This window comes from Quercus lobata, chromosome 8 (assembly GCF_001633185.2).
Source record: "Quercus lobata isolate SW786 chromosome 8, ValleyOak3.0 Primary Assembly, whole genome shotgun sequence".
Classification (NCBI taxonomy): domain Eukaryota; kingdom Viridiplantae; phylum Streptophyta; class Magnoliopsida; order Fagales; family Fagaceae; genus Quercus; species Quercus lobata.
This window is the reverse complement of record NC_044911.1, coordinates 40,041,738-40,068,087: the sequence shown is the minus strand read 5'-3', so window position 1 is coordinate 40,068,087 and position 26,350 is coordinate 40,041,738. Positions and strand designations below refer to the sequence as shown.

The following is a 26,350-nucleotide window of genomic DNA, read 5'->3' as shown; positions in this document are numbered from 1 at the left end:
CTTCAGCTGTTCCCTTTAACCCCTCGGCCTTTGATCACTCGTCCTCGGCACACTACCTCCTCGGCACGGGTCCTGAGCCCGGATAGTGCGTGGGCCGGATCATAAGTTTCCCGGCCCTACAATAACCTCTCAAAATCCTGCTATCCGACTCTTCGGACGGATAGGGGGGTTTTGATGACATCACATATCTGCTAATGCCTGTCCATTCTTGTCACCTATCGGTTCTCAAGACTTTTTATCTGCCCTAGATACGTTCCTAGAGCCCTTGGAAGGCGAAACGTGGCCTCATTAAATGCGGGCGGTTTTGTATTTCCCACGTTCAACGGTATGATGAAGATCGAACGGTCGTGATCCCTTGGTCTTTATGGGCGGGAAAACTTGTGCAGTTACCCTAGAAAGTATAAGAGATTTTTTGGAACGGATCTGTCTCTTCAGTTTTACACTTAAGAGCTCTAGCGCGTATATTCTGGGTTCATCTGGATTTTCGTCCAAATTCAAGTCTATCTCCAGCACAAAAAGCCTATCCGAAGCGTCTTTCTTCTTTTGTGTAAGTTCCCTACCTCTATTAACTCGTGCTTTTTCTTTTCTGGGTTTATTTCTCTTTGGCTCCCTTTTCTTTCCCGTCGCGAGTTGGATTTGTTTAGTAAATCACAAAGATGACTAAATTGAGACTGAGGAAATTAGTCGATACTGAAGAGGCGATGAATAAGTTCATCGTTGATTATAGGATTCCCCTCAACGTAAGTCTGAAGCACTGTAAGACGGGGGAATGGCACTACAAGAGGGAAACGGGCGCGGTAGTAATTCCCGTCCTCGCCTTTGTAGAGGGAGGTATGAGAATCCCTATGGGGCCAGTGACGAGGGGTTACCTCAGGCACTTCCGTTTAGCCCCCACCCACTGCGCCGGCAACGTTTTTAGGATTCTGGGTTGCGTGGACGCCTTAAATGAGAAGATGGGGTTAAAACTGACCCATCATGACATGAACTGGTGCTATAACCTCCAAAAATTGAAGGGGAAAACCTACTACATGAAGTCGAGGGACGAAAGGGTTCGGTTAATCCAGTGCCTCCTTGACTCCAACAAGGGACTGAATAAGGATTTCCTTATCGTCTCTGGGAAATGGCACGATGGCGACCCGTGCCCCATAGTAGAAGGAGAACCAGGTGGGGTACTGGGAATGGAAGGGAGATGACCCTTTACGCCATTCTAATCTAATGTTTGTTCGGTAACTAACCATACGTACGTGTTTGTCTTTTTGTAGATCTACACGCCTACACACGGCATTTTCACTTAGTCAACCGGGCGAACTTGGAGACCGTTTTGCAAGCAGCAGTTTTTGTAAATGACAGAGATGGTCAAGTCCGAGTTGCTCACAAGATATTAGGGTACCCCCCTGTTCAGAAGTCATTTGCGGACGTAAGGCACGTGATCAGCGCCATCCGTCCTTGGCTTCCAAAAATTACCGTGGTTAAGACGGGATTTTTAATCTCCCAGGAACCAGCTGTCCCTGAGAACACCCCACAGGTGGGCCCCTCCTCGTCTTATCAAGTAGCAGAGGACGAAGGCGAGCCAGATCGGCCCGAGGAAGGTTTTGGGGTTTTTGACCTAGCCCTCCAATCCGAGGATCCTTCTGGTGACCTAGGTGACCCAGCCTTATCCAAGGCGGAATTGTCGTCAGTAGGCACCTCTTCTCAAGCCGAGATGGGACTCAAGAGAATGCCCCTGACCCCCCTTCTCGAACTCCTCGAGGACCAACCTGGGAAGGATATGCAGGGAACGCCACAACCCAATGCTCCTTCCCCACCACCTCGGCCTCTGACTATCCAGACCAGGTCATCTTCCACCAAGTCACAGCCACAATCCCCCCACCCCGCACTTCCTGCTTCCTCCCAACCAGCTTGGCCTCCTCGACCTGAAGGCACTGACCCAAAGAGAAAGAGGAGTCTCAAGGGTAAGGGAGTCATGGACGGGGGAAAATCCCAACCTTCCAAGGAGAAGGAGGAGGCCCCGCGTACTAAACAACTGAAGATTGGACACCAGAGCAAGGGCAAAGAAGCTGAAGCCCAATCCACCCAAGGCAAGGGAAAGGGGATAGAGGCCCAGTCCCTGCCGAGTGCCTGGCTTCCTGCCCCAATGCTTCACGGGGGTCCACTACTGGAAACGGCATCCCTGAGGGACCTTGGAGATGGCGAGGGTGGCTACGTGGCAGACGCGTTAGGGAGAACCATGTTACTCCCTAATGACATGGATGAACTGAGGAAAATGAGGATGCAGGAGGTCTTCTTCAGTACTAAAAGGTACTTGGGCATGGTAAGATTTCTCGAAACCTAAAACCTTATTAACTCTTGCCACCGGTTTATCACTAACTACACGCTCATCTCCCTTGCCAGGCTCTCCAGGCAACCTATAGAATGGAGGAAGAAGTGAATAACAGGAGTAAGGCGGCCGAGAACGAACGCAAGAAGCGCATAACGGCCTTGAAGACTCTCCAAGCCTCTGAGGACGAACTTGCCAAAGTCAAGGCTGACTTAACAATAACTATCCGTGAGAGGGATAACGTCTCGGCGGGCCTAGCTAGCGCCCAAAAACAGGCCGAGGACCAAACAAAGCGCGTACTTGAAGCCGAGGATCAGTTGCGAATAGCCAAAGATCTGATCGAGGGTTTAAATAAGCAACTGGCTGCGGCCGTGCATGACAAAAGGGTGGCGGAATACGCCCGTGATGAAGCCCAAAGGGCCAAGAAGGAGGCCGAGTTTGCCAGAAACGAGGCAGAGATTGCTAAGGAAACGGCCGAGAATGATGGTTATAATGCGGGGGTGACCGAAACCCAAGCCATCCTTAAAGCCCAGATTCTTGGAGTGTGCAGGTTTTATTGCTCCCAGGTTTGGGAAGAGGCATTGAAGCGAGCTGGGGTAGATGTTTCATCTGATTTGTGGAAGGCGGAGAATATATTCTACCCTATTGCCATCCGCGAGGCCACTTCTACCAGCTCCGTGACTATGGATGTCCAACCTGAGGAAGGGGTCACCCCGTCGGAAGACTTACAGGTCAGCGGTTCTTCTGGCCAGATGCTTAAAGAGGGAAAACTTTAGGATGTGATAGAAATATCTCGGCATATGGATCCTGAGGCACCTAGAGAGATTACTGAGCCCGTGGTTGGCATTCAGGTGTCTAGTACTGAGGAGCCAGCCACACTTGCCCAGCCGCCACAGGCAGTTCCCCTTACTGTGGTTCCCCAGAGTACCAACGCTGACCCTGTTCAGCCTTCCCCAGAAGGGACTATCCTCCAGGGCGTCGAAGCTGATCCTGTTCCTTCTTCCCAGGACGTGGCGGACGCAAAACTAAAAAAGTAGAAATCTTGGCTAGGCTTTTGTATTTATTTTGAGTTTAACGATCAACTTACTTCTTTTTATTTTGAAAACTTTCTAATCTGTTGATAATTTGAAACCGTTTGAACATGTATATATGAAATCTTTTCATTCCTTTTTCCTTCTGGTTACTTGATAATTGTCCTCGCTGATACTTAATATTGTTTATGAATCCTGCACTAATTCATCTTAACATGTACGAATATTTGTGCATGCGATACATTTAACATCATGCTTCAAAACCCTAACTTATTTTCACCCGGAGAGCCTTTAGACTCATTTCTAACCCTCATTCAACTAAGATATAGGTATCATTTTAGATATCACGTGTAGCTACTAAGTCCTGCTTAGTGCCCAGGTTCCCTGAAAGTGATTGTTTTCCCCATGTATGAGTATTGCATGATCCGAGGACCATACAATACCTTGACTCTGTCCAAAACTCAGTTTTCTCATCCAAGTAGTTGGTTTCCCCATAGGCTTGAGTCCGAGGACCATGCAATGCCTTGGTTCTGTCCAAAACTCAGTTTTCTCATCCAAGTAGTTGGTTTCCCCATAGGCTTGAGTCCGAGGACCATGCAATGCCTTGGTTCTGTCCAAAACTCAGTTTTCTCATCCAAGTAGTTGGTTTCCCCATAGGCTTGAGTCCGAGGACCATGCAATGCCTTGGTTCTGTCCAAAACTCAGTTTTGATAAGTAGTTGGGGGAATTATCCCCTCGGCTATGGCGTAGGATCTTGGTTTAAAGGGACCAGCCCCTCGGCCAAGCCCCTGGAACCATCCGTGCTATTGACGCTACAAAGCGCAGCCCCTAGTGAAGAAACGTAGCCCCTAGTGGGACTTTACTCTAAAACACTATATCCAACTACTGAAAATGATGTGAAGGATGGTATCAACCCACCACCAGTGCCAACACACAAGCCTTTCCCACAAATGGCGCCAATTGTAAGGACACGATTCGTGGCGGACCGTAACAGTGTTGGGTTTGCACGAAAAAGGCCCAAACAATATCATTTGTAGAGCGTGGGTTTGAAAGGTTAGGCCTTGGTCGCCAAACGGTGGGTTTACGTGATATACATACATGGTTAAGTCGTCTTCGCCTTAGGAGTCTTTCTCCTGGAGGCGGGCTGGGAGGCTCTGGTTTTTGGCCATTTTTCCCAGCCTCCTCTTTGCACACTCACTTTTACATTATATAGTCCTTCCTGATTGATCCTAGCCATCCACTTGTAGTTCAGGCAGGTACTTAGTCATGTACCTGTCCCATCAGCTGTCCCCTCTTACTTTTCTGTTTAGTCGTAAGGATCAAGGTTACACCGTCCAAGCGTCTTTTCTCATTAATATGATCAGAACATTGGCCAGTGCATTTAATGTGGAGGGGACGTATTTTCCTCGAACCTATTTTGCACCGCCCCTCTATGTGGGCCCTATTCCACTCACATCCCCTTCAGGAGATTATTCGGGGGCGGCCTTCACTAAGACGTTGCTCTTTTCATCAGAGCCCTGGAGTGCCGAAGACAGGGTCGTCCTCAGCTGTTTCCCTTAACCCCTCAGCCTTTGATCACTCGTCCTCGGCACACTACCTCCTCGGCACGGGTCCTAAGCCCGGATAGTGCGTGGGCCGGATCATAAGTTTCCCGGCCCTACAGTTAATAATTTTGAAAAAGTGAAAATGATGTGAGAGGAATTGCATGGTGCAATAATCCCTAGCTATTGCATCGGATCCCAATCCATTCTAGCTTATATAGGTAATTGCCTAAGGTTAACAATGTTATACTAAAACCTACTTAAGCTGCCACCTTATCCATGAGTTAGGGTGGATGTGGAAATGTACCTATAAATGGAACTCATAGTCATAGGTGCTTTATGTAGATTCTACTAATAAACTATACTAGTTGGATTTTTTTTTTTTTTTTTTTTTTTACTGGATAGAAATTTTACTTTAATCTAATCTAAGTGTATATATGTATGAAGCTCCCTACTAGAAACTTGAACTCTGACTTCCTACACCCCATAAGCACTTATACTTAAAAAGTGATCATCGCATCAACTCCAAGAATCCACGATGGTAGCTAACAGTATTAAAATGTTATATTTATGCTACTTGTATTGCCACAGTTTTAATATTGTTTATATGTAAATAAATAAATAATCCCTAAACCTTATAAATCTGGGATTGAAATCACAAGAAACCCATCTTATACAATTTAACAAAAACACAAGAACTCAAAAACTGAACACCAAATCTATCACAAACCTGAGATTTTCTTGTGCCATAGATTAAATCAAATCAAACCATTGCTTCTGTAATGATCATTTCAATTTTGAAAGTTATTCTTCATTTCTCGTGAGTCATGAAGACATTCTATATTGGGAAGTTGAATTTATGGAATGAAGAAACTCTGGCTTGGATTTCTTGATGGGGAAGAGAGTTTTGAGGCAATTTCAAAGGTTAATGTATACAAGTTTGCTCCTTGGATGGGAATATTCTTATATACATGTTTTTATAACGCTTTGTTTATTTCAATGGAAAATCTTATGTAAAGAGAGTTTTCCAGTATTTGGCAGTATAAAAAAAATGAGTCAAAGAAAAACTATCTTTAATCAACATAAAAAGTATGACTTATTATTAGAAATTGTTTTCCACTAAATTTTTTTGGAAACAACTCTATCTCATAAGAAACTAAATAAGTGAAGTTAAGAAATTGTTTTTCAACTTATTTAAGCTTGTTACCAAATATTGAAAAATAAAATAGTTTTTTAGAAAATACCTTTTGAAAAAAGACCAATTTTCTAGAAAATATCATTATTGAAATAAACAAAGCGTAAGTTACAATCTTGGCTCTTTTGCTTTATTGATTAGCATATTATGCTTTCTCTGGTTTTTTTTTTTTTTGAAAGTATTCTCTGTTTGTTTCTTAGTTCTTACTAAAGTGTGTTTTTACATTTTACCTTTACCAGAAAAAATATTTTTGAAAGAGGATCTAAGATGGTATTTCTTTTGCCCAATTGGAGAGCTGAGAAAAAAAATTTCTGGCAGATTCAGGATTTTAGTATAGTTGAGTTTTTTTTTTTCATAAAGCCCCATGGCGCCCACATGGCAGTATAGATAACAATAATTTTTAATATCAACTATTAACCACATCAGTTTTTACCATCCACTTAAAGGCAGAATAATAATTTTTTAATATCAACCATTAACCCCATCCACTTAAAGGCAGAATAATAATTTTTTAATATCAACCATTAATTACATCAGTTTTTACCATCCACTTAGCGGCAGAAACTATCTTGAGTGACTAGCGCATTTGAAACGATAGAGATTATTTTAACAGTGACCAAAATGAGAATTAAAGCTAAAAAGATTACTGTTCTTTTGATTTTTCTTTTGGAGGGAGCGAAAAGAGTTATTTCTTCTTTCTTTTTTTTGGTGCAATAGTACATCAAATAGTATTGCTGCTAAGTCTAACTATGCGCTTCTCAATACATATAACGGAACAAATTGAAGTGAATGTGCTGACGGCTGCATTTTCTTAACGTACTATTTTCACATCTCCAGTTCATTTTTTCCATGTAGAAAACCACCCTCAAATTCAGAAACTGAACATAGCAGTGAAAATGCTTCAAATAAAAAGCAAAATCTGCTGTTTTCCAGTTGTTGCACTATCACATTGAAACATTACTAAATTCGGAAACATGTTTTCTTATCGAACCACAGAACAGAAATGCCAACAAAAAGTCACCATATAGATCAAAATACAGTAACACAAATGTTACTAGGCTCGTCGCTTCCGATCATCTTCCTCGTCATCATCAGAGTCACCACTCTCTCGGAATCGGGGATTCTTTTCCTGTCACATCAAAACAATGTGAATTTGATAGAAAATATCAATATTGAAAAAATTACAACAGAAGCACATAGCATCCATGATTCCTGGCCTCTACCAATGCCAACAATTGTGGCTGTTGCCACCTTGTCATGGCCGTTAACACTTGTTGACAATTTAATGAAATGGAAGCACATTATATAAACTCTGTGGTAAGATGTTTGCAACAGGTTGGCAATTGCAACCATGTGTTATGTGCACATACCCATTTGGGAGAGTGGTTTAAAACTGCACCTTATCAAAGAACAGTTTTTTTTAGCCCAAATTTTTTAGGAACAACCTTTTCAAACAGTCCATTTTCAAAAAAACTGAAAAAATAACCACATGAATTAGGCCAATTCATTAGGAATTTACCGGTCTCGAGTCATGATCAGAACTTCTCCTGGATTCATGATCTGAGATTCTCTTTGAGGTCTCATGCCCATGGCGGTCATCATCTCGGTGTCGCTTCCTATGGTAATCTGTGTCATAAGAGACATCAATTAGAATACAATCTCCAACCATATGAAAGTCTAATACAATACATAAATGAACCAAACAATTGTATGGACCTGAAAAAAATCAAATAATACATATTCTTAAAAAGCAGTTACCTCTACGATAAGATCCCCCATGACCATGGCTTCCACCATGTCTACCATCTGCAAGACTTAACAGTCAAGTGATTGTTGAAGCAGTAATTTTAATGCATAATAGATTTAACGAGGGGAGAGGGGGTGGGATAAGTATGCATAATAGATTAAAATTTATGCCAACAATAAAGCTTTTCTAAGGGCCCAATATGCAAAACCCTGAATGACTTCAAAAACCAAAGGAAGATATAAAAAATTAAAAAATAAATAAAAATAAAAAATAAAAAAAAAGGTGATCTTGGTGTAAGATTAGGTTCATGCCACTCCATGCCATGTAAAGGGGTCACATGTCACGTTAGGACTAATGTGGTTTTCCAAGAATTTTGTACATAAGTTTGTTTTGCCAGCAAGAATAAATATATTTAAGAGATAGTAGGTGCAAAGGAACTACCATCAATCTATTAGCACTCTGCAAAAAAGCGTGCTTTTACAAACCAAAAATAAACTACTGCAACAACACCCCCCCCCCCCCCCCCCCCCCCCTCCTTTTTTTCTGCAAAAAAGTAATTTTAAAAATATAACCAAGAATGAGTGGTATAATAGAGAGGGAATCATGGTAATCCAGGTGGGCACTTTGAACCAAGGTAAACAATTTGTCAACTGAATAACATTATTTCAAACAATGGTTCTCTAGGTCCAGTCGCTTTTCCATGATGCTTGATCCTCCTTTTATAACAGTTGTCTATTTTTCATTGTGCATTTCTTCTCAATAACAAAAACTAGCTGTACATTTATCCACACATGTAAACAATTTACCAATACAACAACCTTACAATTGATTGAATAATCAATAGTCAACCAGGATTCACATGAAAATTAAAATGGACATGGGTGTATTTTGTAATATAGAGATCTATATATGAAAAGGCTCAGAATAACTTACACTGAGGTGGCATAACTGGTGGGAAAGAGCCCAAGGAACCAGCACCATAATCTACAAGCTGCCTTTGTGCTTCCAGCTCTCTCTGTACTAACTTCCCATAACCTCCTCTACGTATAACATATTAAGGAAACTAATCGAGCATGTCTAAAGTTTTTACAGCAAATGATTAAGAAAGCAAGGGAACAAATGCATGCCAGCAACTGGAGACAACTTTTCTTTTGAGAGCACAAGTCAAATGAAGTTAACTTGCAAGACATACCATATATAAATTTGAGGCTAAATTGCACATTTGAATTTGATCCTCGAATTTTAAACCTTGTTTTTAAAATCGTTCCTATAGTTTTAAGTGTTTCATTTTAGACCTTATATTTTTAAAAATTTTCCAAAAAGTAATCACTGTTCCATTGATTGATGGAAAATGCTAATGTGGCAAACAGAATTCATTTCATTAAGGACACTCAGATGGCATCGAATCTACATGTAAATAAATCTGAACAAAGAAAAAAAAGGGCCCAATCAGCAACAAGTGTGATTTGCAAGTGCTACACACATGATAAACAGATTGGGAATAAATTTGAATTCCCTAAGCTATTCTCTCTCTTTCAAAATCATCTGAACACCAGAAAATCAGCAAAAGATGATTTTGAAACAAGGGTCAAAGTTGGAGGCTCAAAGGTGCAATTTAACCAAAATTTGACAAATGGAAAAGAAGCACTACAGAGGAATGCAAATGTGCTTAGGTTGACAGAACAAACATCCACTGTCATATACATCCCAACAACTTAGAACCTCAAATGACAATGAAATCTTTCTTCTTCTTTTTGACAAATCCCAAATAGTAATGAACTCAATCCCAGAACAAGTTAGACTTACTTTAAAAATCAAGCATATCCCATTTGGAAGCTCCTAGAGTTGTCATGAATGATCTTTACTTCTTTATATATGCAACTCTAGCACCCTTCACCTAGGAGGATTCTAGTTCCTACTATACACTCAAGAAAATATTATTGAGTAAAAACATGACTGCTCAGAAAAATCAGCACTATCATGACAAAAACACCACATTGTAAGACATTACAGATATGTTAAACTAAAATGCCACTGCCAAAAGGATATCAGGATCGTAATCAGTACGATATTCATCACGCACCTGTACGAACAAGACTAAATTAAAGCAAGTAAAAGGGTAATGTTTGGCAATAAATTTCAGGCACAGCAGCTTACCTGCCCACCACTTCGCCCACGGCCCCATTGCCTTCCTTCCTGGAATCCCCAGTCAAAATCAACACGAATAGGGCGATCATCGAGAATAGTGCCGCTTATATATTTGACAGCATCCTCAGCATCTTCTCGAGAGTAGAATCTGATAAGCACAAACTTAATGATCAATAAGGAGATTTAGTTATAATAAATAAGTTGCTGCAAGAAACCTGGCATCCTTCTTCACAACTTATTACCAATATAAAGCACATAATTCATGACAAATGGTACCGAGATATGACAATTTCATGAATGGATTACCAAAAATAAACATTACACAAGCAACTTGCCCCATCCAATACTAGAATAAAATTATAAATCTGGGTATTGGCATTATCAAGTTCATAAAATAGATAAAGTGAATTCTATTTTTATTTTTTTGATAAGTAATAGAATAAAGTGAATATTAATTATGGAAAATTGCAACTCACGATAACAAATAGTTTATTTATATCAAAGCATGCAAAAGAACCAACTTTAGAGAGTAAATAAACAAGCAGGGACACATATAGAAAATACCATACATGATAGGTATACAAGAGATACACAAAAGGAAAAACTAACTAAAGGAAATTCTAGATTTAATATGCTCAGCAACAAACTATATTTTTTATGATATAATAAGCAAACATACCAATAAGCTCTAGCTAAAACGGCACCTCCTCCCCTTGTTAAAGCAAGGTAGATGATGAGGTCATGGGTTCAAGATTCACCAGGTGCTTGTGTAAACTTACCAATAAAAAAATAGATGAGGGATGGATATGTATCATAATCAAATTGATATGCTAGTTTCAGTACATGTCAGGTTGACAAGAATTGAGTTATATTTGATTTAGAACTGTCCATTCAGGCTGCCATCACTTCTTAGAAAGCTTGGCGTGAGTGGATTGACATGCAGTAACGACAAAAATTAATTTTTAAATGTCCAAATGTGACATACAGAATAGGAAGTGATGAAGCATGAAGCAGCTTAAACATTTTACAGATACACACTGGACTGTCTTAGCTTATGAAAGATTAAAACAGTCAATGAAATCGCTTAAAAAGTGTTAACCAACCAAAATTAACATATAAGATCATTAGAAATGGACTAGCCATCTGGATAGTCCAGTTAAAATTTTGTAAACCAACCCAAAAAAAAAGGGCAAGAGTTGGAAGGAAAGTTAGACTATTTATACCATCAAAACTTCTTTCCAATATGTTAACGATTAAGAAGTACAGAGCCTTACAAGACAAAACAAAAGCCGCAAGGTGTTTTTGTGTTCTTATCCAAGCCCATAATTATCTTCTTAATTTCTCCAGCTCGGGAGAAAAGCTCATAAACTTGCTCTTCTGTTGTATAAAAGGACATATTCCCCACATAGACAGTTATTGATGCCAGGAGTGCACGTTCAAAGTCTTCTTGTGATCCAGAAAACCTTCTATCCCTATATGCTGAAAGCTTTGTTGGATCCTAAAAATAATGCGAAACAAGATGATCAGTTAGTTACATAAATAGTTTAAGAACAATGACTGATAGCTTCAAGCACACAGTGACTGTTGAATTGTCATCACGGTCTTTTTCATCAAAAAGAACAGAATAGTCTGGTAATAAATAAAGTAAAAATACTTTGATTTTTAACAAGCACTGATTTTTTTTTGGGAGGGGAGGGAGAATTGAGAGAGCGGTGTTAATGCTCAATTTTACTTCATGGCAGTTAGGCACTTCAAAATATAAAATAAAACAATATATGCAATTAGAACCACGTATAAAAACCAATCGAAAAAAACATATCGATCAAGAAACCTAAAACACATGCACAGAACAATTAGGGCCAGTTTTGTTTGTCCTCTAAAAACAATAACAGATAAGTCAAAAAAACCAAATTCATCCACAAGAATCCATGATATACTTTTGCTTCAATCTTCTATTATGCTATTTCCCATCCTTGAATTGCCCCCTTCTTAGTTACAATATACCATCATGACAACCAACACGGTCAAAAATTTCATGGGACAACCACAGCCACTCTCGAAAATGCGCGTTTCCAAAAGCAAGAACATCTTACCCTTCTTAACACAATTAAATATGAACTTCCTACTTATCCCAGTTCAAATTCACACACTTTATTTCAAATTCCGAAACAAACAAGCCGGCTATTTCAACCCCATTTACCTCTTTATTTAAATTAATAAACAAAAAAAACAATTCTACTTCAAGTTTTGAAAATCTAAAAAATTCTAATACACGAAAACTTAAACACATTTTACAAACATTACTAAAAAAAACAAAAGAGGGCAGCAATTTTACCTTGAACAGAGAAGCCATGGCCCTCCGAACTAAGCTTGAAGCTGAAATTCGAGAATTATGCTCCACAAAAAATTATCAATCTGCAAGTTCACAAATCCACTACACTAATATACGATTGCTGCTATAAACAATTACTCGTAACTACATTATCAAATTTCGTGAAAATTTTGTCCACACAAGAAAAACCCTAGGTTCACTCTAAAACCCTATATTTTATGAAACGCACACTCCTCAGAGAGAGAGAGAGAGAGAGAGAGAGAGAACCTGTTGTTTCGCGCTGATTTGCTTTCCTTTTATCTCTCCTTGACCATTTGATTTGTTAGGTTCGAACTTCGAACTGGCTTGAGTTTTGTGTGTGGGGGAGGGGATCAGTGGGTGCGTGTGTTTTTTATTTTAATAGCTTTCTATTTGTGGATTAATTAAAAAATTTATGAAAATAAAAGACTATAAATATATAATATTAGCAAATTATGTTAGATTATTAACATAATTAAAAGTGTTTTATTTTAATTTTTCAAAATTTTTAAATTAGATAATAGAATTTTACTTAAAATTAAATTATCGTATCCATTACTAATTACTAATTACTAATTACTAATATAAAAATAGAATTTTAATTGGAGTAGAATTTTCACTTTTAATAATAAAAAATTTTGGTTTTTTTTTTTGGTTTATTTCATTATAATTAATGAAATAAAATAATTTAATAATTATTTTTTTTAGAGATAATTATTAAACCTATGATGTTCACTTTTTATTATTGCTTTTTATTATCAAACAAAAACACCAATTAGTTTTTAATGTCAACGAAGGTCAAATCTTATATCTCTTATTCGTCAACAAGAAATTCTACCATTTTTTACCTAATTTAATAATTAATAATTGTGCAACTACTTGTCGCATATAAAAAAATAGTCATTTGGCGCAACCTCAACTTCTAAAACCCAATTTTTATAATATAAAAATAAAAATTATATGATATGATATGATATAGAGTTACGAGTAAATATCATATATGGTTGTATTTGTTTTATACACGGAATATCCTAAAACAAGGATAACACGATATTGAGATTTGTTTTCTAAATCACTTTGTTCTTTCGTTGTTTACTCCTTTATTCTTCCACTTGTAATTTACATGATCAATGGTCAAATTGTTCAATTTAAAGAAAAAATATATAAATGCATAGAATAGTCATGTTAATGTTATTTTGATGTGACATTAATAACATCTTTTTTTTTATTAAAAAAAAAATGTAATCCAATAGTTATGATGTGTAACTTAAACTCATCTTACGATGAAAAAGATATTACGTAGTGTTGAAACTATTGTTCCTTCAACACGAAATCAAATAATTCAACAAAAATATTGTTTGTTTTTGGTGTTATTTTATATATATATATAATTTCATGTAATAATGTTTCACAACTTTTACATTAATTTATTTTTCTTTATTTATTCTTAGAGAGTCATTTGATTATTTCTATATAATAAGTTTTTTCTTTTTTTTTCTTACGCTTTTCTCTTAAATCTCAAGTTTATCAAAATTCTTGTTTGAAATCAATAAAACCATATCAATTTTAGATCTTTTACTTGTGATTATGATTAATAAAATTGTTTTATATTACAAAAAGTCTAGAACCCTATAAAAAATTGTTTCGCCAAATTCACTGTGTGTGGCATGCTGACCCACTTTAACCCGGCTAAAATAGGGGATAGATACACTTTAGAACAGGACCCTGATCTAAGATTAGAGCCAACACCAACAGAGCATTAGCTTGACTCAGAAACATTGATACAGTTGATAAACATTATGCACAGCAGGAGCATTTCTGCACATAAATAATAAAAAGAGAAGGGAGAGATGAGGTTCAAATTACAAACACGGCACCTCACAAAAGATAACATTATCACCAGGCTATCACTAAAATGCCAGAAAAACAATGTTAATGGAATTAAATGGAATGATTACATTGATAATAATTAACAACATAAGAGAGATAAATTTAAACTACAATGAAGGGGAAAAAAAAATAGAATGGTCCATTTAGCTGGTCATATTTTTCTGGAACCCAGCCTAATGATCTTCTTCTCTATAGTCTGGATTCTCCTTCAAGATTACAAACCCTTCTAATATTGGGGATAGTGGAATATATCTACAACAAAAAAAGTGATGTGAGCAATTTAATAGCACATAAAGGCTATAGAGTGACTTTTTATTTGTGAAAATTGCAAAGACGCTGAAGGGAATGCTTACTTCTCAGTGGCCAATTCTGCTCTATCACCAGCAGCCAAAAGAACCGGTGTTGTGTGTGTCTGAAAACCAGTGATGGTCTTGGGACGACCTGCCTGACCAACAACATCAACAGCTTGACCCACTCGAACAGGTACGGAAAGAGGTTTGTTATTCTCATCAACAGTCATCAACATTCTTGGCTGTCACAGCAACAAAAAGGATTGACCATCAGAGGCTAATAAATTAAATTAAATTAAAAATTGACCACCAAATTGAAGAAGAACAAGAGAAAGGGAGAACCCAAACCTGCATGGCCAAAACGAGGAAGTAGAGCATGTAATGATATTTTCCCAATACAACTGCTTTCATATGAAGGCATGCATGTAGCATGATAGTTATTCCAGCAAGTGCAGTCCTGATAGATAAAAAGAATTTGTTTACACAATATACAATGGAACAAAAGGCAAGAGAAAATAATGGAGGGGAATCCTCAATGACTTAGGTTAGGGTGGTAAAGATAATATACATTTTAAAAAGTGAAGTGGGGTTGCAAAGGTTTCTATGAAAAACAATTACTTACGGGGAAAGCAAGAACCGTTCAGAATGAAATGGATTAAGAGTTAATAAGCCTTTCCCCATATGTACAAGACCTTGAGCAATTCGCACCTGCAAAAAAGGCAAAGGAACTCCATCATTTTTATTTAAAAAAAAAAAAAAAAAAAACTCTATGAAATACTGTATAGAAAAGTATAAGGAATTCAATAGAAGCATTACACAGAAAAGAAGGTTGGCATCTTTATAGTAATAACTTGAAAGATTACGAAGCATGCCAGCTATTCGAGCATTGTTGGTACCCGCACCTATCAAACCTAACGACATTACTGCAGCCTGTAGCATCCAAATACATACTTTTAGCCTTAAAACGGTAACTGAAGAAATAACAATACAAATAGATATAAAAGTTCTAATATCATATTACCATTGCTACTTCTGAATCTGTGTCATGGCTAAGTCTGCTTAATGTGTCCATAACATTGACCTGACCAGAACAACCAATCAACAAATTGATAAGCAAAGCAAAATCATGGAGAAATACTATTTGTCCTCAGCTTAAAAGAGATTCAAACAGCTTATCTGCACACATCATCGTTATATAATTTCCTTAAATTACAAGGGGATGAATACTCAGATTACAAGCAAAATGCAGAAAGTAGACTTCCAATACAGGTTTTCCTTGAATTTGGGTGTCAAGTGAATTCAATTTTGTATAGATGAGTTTTGTTAATTTGCTTATCCAATACTTAGGAAGCATTTCAAAAGCCATTTAAAGTCAATCCAGCTGAGACCGATGAGCAGGAATTTCTTCTTTTTCTTTCCTTTTAATTTTTTATTTTATACTTTGATTGTTGGGGGATGGGGGATTTGAACCAAAAACGTCTCCATTGGAAACACCAAAATGTGCCAGTTGAGCTACAAGGCATTTGGCATGAGCAGGCATTTCTAACCCCACCATCTGTGGCTATATCACTCCTCAAAGAAAAGGTACAACCTAATGGTCCGTTTGGTTTGAAAGGGAGGGAGAGGGAGTAGAGAGCAGAAGAGTAGAGTTGGCTGGAAATTAACCTAGTTTTTAGCAAAATCTACTCTACTCCCCCTCCCTCCCCCCTCTATCCAAACATGCCATAAGATTTATATAAGGGCCAAATTGTCCCAACCAAAGAGTAATCAGCAAGGGCTAGAAAGATAAATACCTTAGGGTTTGATATGCAGAGGAGACCAAGAGCCAAAGGAACAGCACGGCGAATATTCTGCTCTCCATACTGCAAAAGATGCTCTAATGAACGAATTGCCATCTCCAGCCCCAATTCTTCAGCCATAGCAACCATAGCAATTCCAAGCACAGCAGGACCCTGGTGAGTTTCACCTTTGTCTAGATGTTGTGAACAATGACCCAGAAGATTTTGAACCTACACAGAGAAAAGTATCAGCTACTATGGACAAGTAAAAGAAATTAGTAAATTATATAATTTACTACCAAAAAAATAAATATTCGTAATTTACACATGCCCAATTATTGTGAACCCACAACCTGAAGCTCCACCCATTTTGAGGAAAAGCCATTTGAGCCAAAGCTCATTGCAAAGGACTATAAAAATTTACAAATGGTATGATAAAATTGCCTTTAAAAGAATACCTTAAGAACATTCCCTGTTCCAGCATATGCACAGGAAAGTAATGTCATATCACAGTATTTTCTGATTTTTTCATTAAAGGTCTTAGAAACTTCAGCCGTTGCCTCCACACTTTCCTGTCAAACACCAGAGACAAATTGAAAGATAACCAAAGGGTTAGAGTCATAACCTTCAGTAGTCACGTTGTATGGCATCTTTGGCCACATTGATGGTAAACTAAGAAATAAAAATTAACATTAACAGCTCACTTGGGAGGAGGGAAACAGTTGGAAAGGAATGGAATGATCATTCCCATCTTTAGAAGTTTAAGTAGGAGAAAATGATGGCTAAGGAACACCCAGTTTGTTTTTTTTTTTTTTTTGATAAGTAATAATGCTTCATTGAACCAAAAAAGAAAATACCCCTCTTTTTTATTTGCCTCACCTTACCCAATAATACCTCATTATTTTTTATACTCCTAAATTTTTGTAATTGAATCTTGTTGTCTTACACTAAATGAAATATAATTTTGATCCCCCCATTCATAAAATAAGCTCTAAGCTATCATCAGAATCAGTTTGTTTTTAGCACTATTATCTTCTTGCTTCTTCTTCTTTTTTTTTTTTTATCCCTTTTAAAGGACAGTTTTCTCCCAACCAATTTGAAAGAATCTCATTTAACCCATTACATGGCAACTCATAACATTATCCAATTTTTTTTTTTTTTTTTTTTAAGTCACAACAATCATTAAAAAAGGCATTGACTAAAAAGTACATGTCGATGGTTTATCAATTGCCACATAGTGGGTTTAAGGAATTTTCTTCTAATCCGGTTTGCAGATAATCTTTTTCCATTTCTAGTAATAATTATTATTATTGATACTAATAAATATATGAAAATAAATAATGTTATAACAAATGACCATTTCTTACATTTTTCTAAAATGAGGGGAATAAATGTAATGTTACTATAAAGGTATTTATCAACATTCCTTTCCATTTCTTTTTCTTTTTTTAATTCAAACAAGATAGTTTAGTTCCATTTCATTTAATTTCATTCCGTTCCTTGCCATTCTTTTTACCCACTCCATTCGTTTCGCTCATTTCAACTCCTTTATAATTTAGTCATTCCATTTCATTCCTTTAATATGAACACTCCCAAATAATGCCTAAAGAAATTTACATAATGGAACGAAAAAAATCCATGTTCTCAAATCAACCAGAACAAAAGTAAGAAGGAAAGTAGTAGAGGGTACCTGCTTCCCGAGATATAGAAGACCAAGCCCAAGAGGTAAAAGACGAGTTAGGGGCTCCGTCAACTCTGACTCACTTCGGTCCATCAATGCAAATATAATTGCCTGAGCAACCTCTTCGTTGCAAGAACCCACATATATTAAACCCAATGAGATTGCTGTGAAAGCAATCACGTCAAGAGGAGCTTTAGTATCATTGAGTATAGGAGCCAATTTACTCCGTAACTGACAAAAAGAGTTAAGAGTTAGCTTTCATATGAAAAGACATTACAAGCCCAAATCTTTACAATTTAAAGACTTTTTCAACCAAGTAAAGTACTTTTATATCAACCTCAGTAACCATTAGTGAAACAAAGCATCACTGCATGGGATCAGTAAATACATGCAGACATGTTATTCTTTGCATAAAGGATAAAGAATGACGTCACAAAATATTCATCAACATAAAGAAAAAAGATACTTCACCTGCTCATTCTGAGCACCAGCATATGCAATCCCAAGGCCCATTATTGCCCCTATCCGAATGAATGGGTCTTCTTTATCTATATACTCTCCTAGAAGTGCCAGTGCCTGAGAAAAAAAGAGTAAGACTAAGATGCAATTCAGGTCATATAATCTTCAGTGCAAAGAAAAATAGTTGATTAAACTCACCGGATCACAATCATTCTTGATACCACAATTTACGATCCCAACTCCTAATAATGCACCAGCATTGACATGGCTGTCACTAGCGTGGAAGTATTTGTCCATTTGGGCAAGTCCAGAGTCAACATCCCACAGAAATATCATACCCTGTTAGGATAGAAGGCAATTAGAATTTGGCATAGAGGATGAATATATAAAAATAGATAAACCATGCAATATAGGGATGCATACAAGACTTGCTGTGGCACTAGTCTTCCCGTGTTCTTTATTTTTGAAAAGCCAGTTAGCAGAAGAACCAGAACTTGAATTGTCAGATGGGACTGTCATTAACTTATCCTGCAGCAAAAATAAGACTCAAAATCAAGAGAACTCACACCTGTATGATATCATTCATGCAAATAAAAAACCACATTACCTGACCAAAGCCAGCATTTACAAAAGCATTAACAAAGGTGGCAGCAAGGTTTTGTCTAGCTGAATCAACAGTTGCACCAGCACTAGCCCGGCCATCAAGCAAGTGTGCCTATAAAAACGCAAGAGAAAGCAAATTAGTCAATATGACACAAATTCTACTTTCCTTTTTTTATTATCTCCATTTCTGGTAATTAATGCACTTAGGATAAAAACTTTAAGTTATAAAATCACAAACACTGTTGACCAAACAATTCAATGATTATGATTTTTACCTAGCTAGTCATATAGGCTACCAGCACGTTGCATAAAACACACACACACATGTAAGTAATGATTTTATTGAAGAAAAAAAGTATATAAGTGATAAAAAGGAAGGAACAAAGAGACTAGCATAACATCAACATATTGGCAGCTAAGTATTCCTAGACTACTCCATAAAAAATTGGAAGCATCGTAATTCAAAAAAATAAATCACTATATGCATAGTAGAACTACTTAACGACATTGTTTTTCATCAAGGTCTCCAAACAAAGAAATAAGCGCAATACCTTTAAATGTCTTAGAAATCAAATCAAATATTCAAGATAGAAGAGCAATACTTTTAAATGTCTTAAAAATTAAGGCCCATAAATTATTATCAACCATCACAATATAGAAGTTCTTTATTTGAACTAGCTACCTTTAGTCAATAAAACTCAGCTCAAATGCCACTTTCTCTCCCCATAAGAATAGGGTGGAAGGATGAAATCATGGGTTAAAAACCAACTGTGGTAGTGTGACTAACCAATAAAAATAAAACAACAGTATATTGAACTTCTATTATCATATATGGGAAGACTTAGGACAATAGCACAACTCAAGAGGAACCCAAGAAAAAAATTTCAGCAATCTTTTCCTACTTATTTTTTTAAAAAAGGGGAAAAAAGAAAAAAGAACAAAGAAAAAAGAAAAAAGAAAGAAAGAAGAAGAGAAGAAAAGAAGAAAAGAAGAGAGAGAAGAAGAAGAAGAAACAAGTGATGAGAACATTTTGGCAAAAGTATAGACTAAGAACCATAAACAAAAAAGAGGAATCATATATGAGGAGTGAAACTTCATGATATCACTAGATGAAATTCCTCCATGAAAAAATGTAATAATAAACAACGCTAGGGCAGGTACCTCTAAAATACAAAAAACAAACAACTCTTTTTTACTTTTTTTGATAAGTAAAACAACCAACTCTTAAATCTTTAGAAAACCAAATTAAAAACTCTATGGTCATTGAGAGTCAAATCTATCTAGCATCATGAATTATACAGATCAAAAGCTCAAACCTTGTAAATATCTTCAGGAGATTTGGGCTCCATAACCTCAATATCACGAGCGAGTGTTAGATATCCTTCACTTAGCTTGGTGTTGTTTATTATGTCCTGTAATGCTTCTCGGTCATCATCATTTGCAGCCATCTCTTCATCTAGCTCAAATGTAATACCCTGAATGGAAAAACAAACAACCAAATATCAGTTAGCAAACAAAGTACCAATAACAAAAATCCATACATAAGAATAGTTAAATTGATGCCTTTCAAACAAAATGACAACAGCAACTCCCTCACATCCAATTCCAAGCCTCACCCACAAGTTTCTTACCACTTGCACCCTCTCTGTTAATCATCTATCATAAGTTACCCTTCCCATGTCAAAAAATAGCAACAAAGTACAAGAAATTATCAAACTCTACAATCCATCCCTAAAAAATAAAATAAAAGAAATAAGCTGACCAAGGACAACAGTCATGACTATTTCATCATCCTAGAATAATACCCAGCAACAATGATCAGGACAGAGTAACTACATTAGACAGATACTATAACCCAACAATATGGACATGATTGACTTTAAATACAAAAAGAGGAAATTCCTATATAATCCTAGCAACAGTGCAGGATCATGCCAAATAGTTCAATTCATAAAGAATACAAAATCAAACCCACTCTCTAAAATTCATCCAGATGAACAAGTTAGTCAACAATATAAACTCAAAGGAAATCAAAAGTATGTAGAATTCAAGACTTACATGGCGAGCAAGGATGTAACAGAATTGCTTCTTTCTCAGCTGATCATTACAGGAAGTAAAAACTTGCTTCACATACTGCCAACAAATACTTTGGACTATGAGGACCAAACCAAAATAACATTTTAAGGATTGCATCATAAATTTTATCAAGTATTTAAAAAGATTTTCTAGTAATGTGTAGCTGTGAAATTCTTCAATCAATGAAGAAATATAATTCCCCTTGCAGCTCTTCACCAAATACAGGTAAACACAATGCACAATTGAATAGTAAGGGAAGGATGAATTATAAAAAGTATTTTTCTTAAAGTACAAACCATGTTATCCAGAAATAGGGCAATCTGAAGTGCATTTGGATACTCCTCAAATTTTAAATAAATCATGTAGGCTGTATCTAGAACCAACATGTCATCAGGTCCAGGGAGGTATCTGCATTACGTTGCAATGTGAAATGTCATCAAGGGGGGGAGAGAGAAAGAGAGGTGAAATAAACAACCCGAGTCAAAAGACTGTAGTTTACTGAGCAATTATAAATTTAGTTTTGGTGCAGCATTTCATGCATGACAAAAAACTAATGTTGCAAGTTGCAATACTCTTTAGAAATAAGAACCCTAAGGCAAAAGGTTGTCATTTATTGAACATATTGGTATAGCATTTCATATAAGGCAGAAAATTTATGTTGCAATGTTCTTTAGTAAATAATAACCCGTTCATCTCAACCCTTAAGAAGCAGCAAAAGTGTTCCAATTATTATAAAGTATAGTGTTCCAAGTCCTTGAACAAGAGCAAGCTCATGTCAGATGTCAATCTTTTACATAGTTACATAGTATTCTCAAGGGATTTAATTTTTGAGCCCAAATGTAGATATCTTTTTATTTTAAGAAATAAATAAACTTTCATGTGACTTGACCAGAAAAAGAGCAATAAATGACCAAAACAGAACTCAAAATTAAACATACTTAAAAATAAAATAAAATAAACAAAAAATTTAAAAAAAAAAAACAAATAAATAACATAATAATAAGTAACACATGCACCAAATTGGTCTAACCACGAACCCCTACCCCCTATAAAAATCCCATGCTAGCTGGAGAACTGTAACTTTTAATTCCTCTCCTGTTTTTTTAATTCAAGCTTCTATAGTCTTAAATGATTAATCCTTTTTTTTTTTTTTTTTTGTGACAAGTAAAATGATTAATCCATTGGATAAAAATCTCCACAAATTTATGGTATAATCCCACTTACCTAGCCGAACTAGTCAGATAGAGACATGTCCTTCGGAAATTCGTGCTGTCGACATGCTCTATTAAAAGATCAAGGTCTTCAACCTAGCATTAGTCAGATTACACACATCTCATTATTGGCCAAACACCAAGAGGAGAAAAAAATTGAGGGCAGGAAAGCACAATAAACAAATCAGATCAAAAGAGAAATACTGCTCAATACCTCCATTAGAAGATCAACAGCTTCAGGCTCGGCATTGTGCTGCATTGCAATTCACAATGATTAGAACAAAACTAAAAACTAAAAATAAAATAAAAAAATCCTTTCAAATGTCACCTATAGTCGTCATACTGTATCATGTTACTGAATCATACCTTCATGTGAAAAGCAACTATTTGTTGAACAAGCTCCATAAGATCCTTGATTGGAACTTCTTCGCTCTGTTGTGGTAAATTCAAAGAAATTAAATATATTAAAATTAAGAATGAGTTCTTAACAATAAAGTATTGAAGGCCAAAGAAGATAAAATTCTAGAGAAAATCCTCTATCAAAAGAGAATGCACCACTCTATTCACAGAGCAATGAGCATTATTAAGATGTAATACTACTCCAATACCATACCGCATAATACATATTTTCAAATTCAGGGAAGCAAGGATATCATAATACATAATAGTATAAAGTTTAAAGCACTTTAATCTGTTTATCAAGATGCATATGGAACAAAATTTTAAATTTTTTGAGCTGTAAATGCATATGAATAAAAAGTTGTTTTTTACTGGTTTCTAAAAATAAGATTTATAGAATGGTCCTAGTACCCATAACAAGCTTTTTTCTTCATAAAGAAAACTAATATAGCATTGATTTCTAACCTGTCGCTTAGCATATTCCTGTGAAATTTCTCCAGCTAAGTTCCTGATTACACATAAAAATAATAATAATCAATAGTGAGTGAGGTTAATATTCATTTATATGGATTGAACTTCAAACACTACCATAACCTAAAAACCATACAATGAAATTTGATTTGACCAGATCAAACTACATACCACCACCTAAAAACCCAATAGAGACCACAATGTATTTTAATCAGATGACACTCACCTCACATATTCATGGCCCCATGAGCCAATATCACCTCCTGAACCCTCCAATCTATATTTTAAGCTCTCCTAAAAGAATTTTCAGCAATAGAAAAGCAATGAAATATATGTTAGTCCCAAATAACATAAAACGAATTTACTTTAGCAATTGTAAAGAGAATCAACTAAACAAATCAGCAAAAACAATACACTAAACTTCAGTCGTACCCTTTCTCCCTCAGCAGACATGGTGAGAGCCAGAACGGATAGTATATCAGCGAGGTACTTCTGCATTGACAAAGAAAGTTAATTAGATAAGCCAGAATGCTACTTCTATAATAGACAATGCCCAAGCAAACAAAATTATACCTTCAATTCCGAGTTCCCCATGGTTTCATAAAATGCCTTTAATGTTCCATAGTGTGGACGCAGAAATTTCAATGGCTTTGGGACCGAAGTCATGGAGCTCGTAGAGGTTCGGATTTCCTGCCTAAAATTATCAAAATTTTACATGCTATCATGACATATGTTTCCATTCTATACAAGGAGCTAATGTTTTCAAAGTTAATCTAAAACCCCAGAAATGTTTTTATCAATCAAGGAACCAAATTGATGAATTATAACTTATACCCAAAAATGCTAACAAAGTCCCAAACATTAAACCATAACATTAAGATCAGAATTATATTAAGTGAAAGCAAATATTAAATACTATTACCTCATGCTCTCAAGCGCAACCTTCTGTAAGTTGGGGTCAGCATCCTGAACTCTCTCCACATACAGCTCCAATTGTTGCTTCAGAGCAAGATCCTCTTCAGACTGAAACACAATACACAACACAAAAATTTGTTATGCGAATGACCCAACAAGAAAAAAAGAAAAATCAATAGCTACTACTTCAACAACGACATCAACTATGTTTTTAACTGAAACCCACCAGATCTTCGTCTCTCTTCTCGTCCCTCTTATTCTTCTTAGTATCATTTGAATCCTTTGCCATTGTTAGTTTTGATTACAACTGAATGAAACCCAGGCAAAACACAGTGGTCAAATAACGCCGATGTTAAGCCTTGTTGCAGAGAGGAAAAAGGACAAGACAACCTTTTTTTTTTTTTTTTTTTTTCCTTTTTCTTTCTAAGAATCGGAGAAGACAACTTGTTCGTTAGGAAACCTCTTTAAGGCCGAGCCCAGTTCTGAATATAACTTTCAAACCCAAGCCCCTTTTTAAAAAAATAAACGGGCCTCAATTTTTTATTTTGAGAAACAAACAAGCACACAGGGAGGGGAAGGGTTCTAATATAAAGGCCATCACAATTCTACTCAAAAAAATGATAATTACTCATTCTTTTTTTTCTTTTTCTTTTTTGAGAAATAAACACACACATAGGGGAGAGGAAAAAGGATTCTAACTTCTAACACAAATACATACCATAACTCCACTAAAAAACCATGGTAACTTTGGAATGGTGGGACAAGTTATACTACACGCAACACACTCTCTTAAGCAATGTGGGACAATCCTATCTCAAAAATTATTTAATGTCCTTAAGGCAATTATTAATAAACCAGTTTTAACACCACTTTCATGAAAAATATAAAAAACTGTCAACAACATTTATTGTTTTATTATTCTCCCAATAAGATATTTCTAAAAATAACTCCTAAACCTTTTTTTTTTTTGGGTAAACAAGGGAATTTTATTAAAGATCAACCAGGAACAATTTCCCAAACATTAGGACACAACCTATTACAATACAAAGCCGGGAAATCAAAAAAGCAAAAGGAGTTAACAACAACTGGGGGAATAGCAAAACACGGTCCACCATTAGAGGAAGAGGCTCCCAACTTCGCTAAAGCATCAGCGCAGAAGTTTGCCACTCTGAAGCAGTGAGACACCTTAACCTGAGGTAGCTTCAACAAGAGATCCCTACAATCATCAACAAGTCCAGAAAAGTCCTTGTTAGACCTGCTATTACTAGAAATTAGGAAAATTGTTGATGTTGCATCAAGCTTGACTTCTGCCGCCTAGGCTTAGGTATCAACACATAAAACCAGGCCCTTTCTTAGACCCTATAGTTCTGCTGTAAGGCTTGAATTTGCAGCAATCTTTTTTGCAAAATTTGCGACCCACTGGCCATTGTTATCCCTAATAAGCCCTCCAATCCAGCAATTCCACTAGCACTATTAACTGAACCATTAGTGTTCAGCTTATACCACCCAGCAGCTGGTTTGGTCCATTTCACTTCCTTTAAACCCAAATCTTTCTTCTCGGATTGATTGGCAACACAATATATGAACTCTCGCACCTACATTTCAACATTCTTTACCAGATTTGGGTTGCAAGCATGGTTTTTGAAAGCTTTGTGATTTTTTTGGATCCAAAGGTTCCATATTCCAAGAAGGAAGAACTAGTTCCAGTCATAGTCTTTGTCAACTGTTAGGCTAGAACTTTTGTCATTTAACAGGAGCCAACAATCAAGATCCACGAAAAAGGAAGGCCAGAGTTCAGGGGGGGCAACCCGCCAATCCCTAGAAGCTTTGAGCTATGGGGCATTCCCTAAGCACATGCAAAGTGCTTTCTCTGTCATCAGGGCATGAATCGTATCCACCTAGCCCATTAATGCCTCTATCGCTAAGAACGCTTTTAACGGGGAGGCTTTGGTGGAGACACTTCCAGAGAAACATTTGAATTTTTGGAAGAGTTATTAACTTCCATATCCATTTCCCTTTGAAGTCAAGGGTACCCTCTTCGTCTACAACCAACAAATAGGCATTTTTTAGGTCGAAATTGCCATTAAGATTTGAAGTCCAACTCCACTAGTCTTCTCTGTCCGAGAATCTAAGAAAGGGGGTGGATAAAATTGCATTCTTGATATCTAGAGGCAAATCGAAAGACAGGTAACTTAGGTCCCAACCTTCATCCAATATTGTATCTCTAATCAAAAGATTCTCCTCCCTT

At 36.5% G+C, this 26,350-nt stretch overlaps 2 protein-coding genes across 3 annotated transcripts; both read right to left on the bottom strand.

Annotated features, from left to right (window-relative positions):
• Nucleotides 1–6,864: 6,864 nt before the first annotated feature.
• Nucleotides 6,865–12,702, bottom strand: LOC115957586 (nuclear cap-binding protein subunit 2). Of its 2 annotated transcripts, none has more exons than XM_031075870.1 (9): nucleotides 12,579–12,702; nucleotides 12,315–12,355; nucleotides 11,254–11,477; nucleotides 9,989–10,127; nucleotides 9,881–9,914; nucleotides 8,765–8,875; nucleotides 7,843–7,890; nucleotides 7,604–7,710; nucleotides 6,865–7,213 (listed from the first exon to the last, which is right to left on the bottom strand). In XM_031075870.1, exons 2-9 carry the CDS (start codon nucleotides 12,330–12,332, stop codon nucleotides 7,139–7,141), a joined length of 756 nt encoding a protein of 251 aa, XP_030931730.1. In that variant the 5' UTR covers nucleotides 12,333–12,355; nucleotides 12,579–12,702; the 3' UTR covers nucleotides 6,865–7,138. The 2 variants fall into 2 exon arrangements, with proteins under 2 accessions (XP_030931730.1, XP_030931729.1); XM_031075869.1 differs by having other exon boundaries at nucleotides 12,315–12,394; nucleotides 12,579–12,701.
• Nucleotides 12,703–14,120: 1,418 nt separating this feature from the next.
• On the bottom strand, nucleotides 14,121–24,571 carry LOC115955995 (26S proteasome non-ATPase regulatory subunit 2 homolog A-like). Its single transcript, XM_031074432.1, has 25 exons — nucleotides 24,329–24,571; nucleotides 24,110–24,210; nucleotides 23,761–23,881; nucleotides 23,620–23,679; nucleotides 23,414–23,481; nucleotides 23,182–23,224; nucleotides 22,684–22,749; nucleotides 22,532–22,570; nucleotides 22,331–22,413; nucleotides 21,403–21,514; nucleotides 21,089–21,163; nucleotides 20,347–20,505; nucleotides 19,035–19,142; nucleotides 18,851–18,955; nucleotides 18,626–18,766; nucleotides 18,440–18,544; nucleotides 17,978–18,199; nucleotides 16,746–16,859; nucleotides 16,303–16,518; nucleotides 15,531–15,590; nucleotides 15,326–15,439; nucleotides 15,132–15,217; nucleotides 14,858–14,966; nucleotides 14,573–14,751; nucleotides 14,121–14,471 (listed from the first exon to the last, which is right to left on the bottom strand). Exons 1-25 carry the CDS (start codon nucleotides 24,389–24,391, stop codon nucleotides 14,393–14,395), a joined length of 2,628 nt encoding a protein of 875 aa, XP_030930292.1. The 5' UTR covers nucleotides 24,392–24,571; the 3' UTR covers nucleotides 14,121–14,392.
• Nucleotides 24,572–26,350: the final 1,779 nt, after the last annotated feature.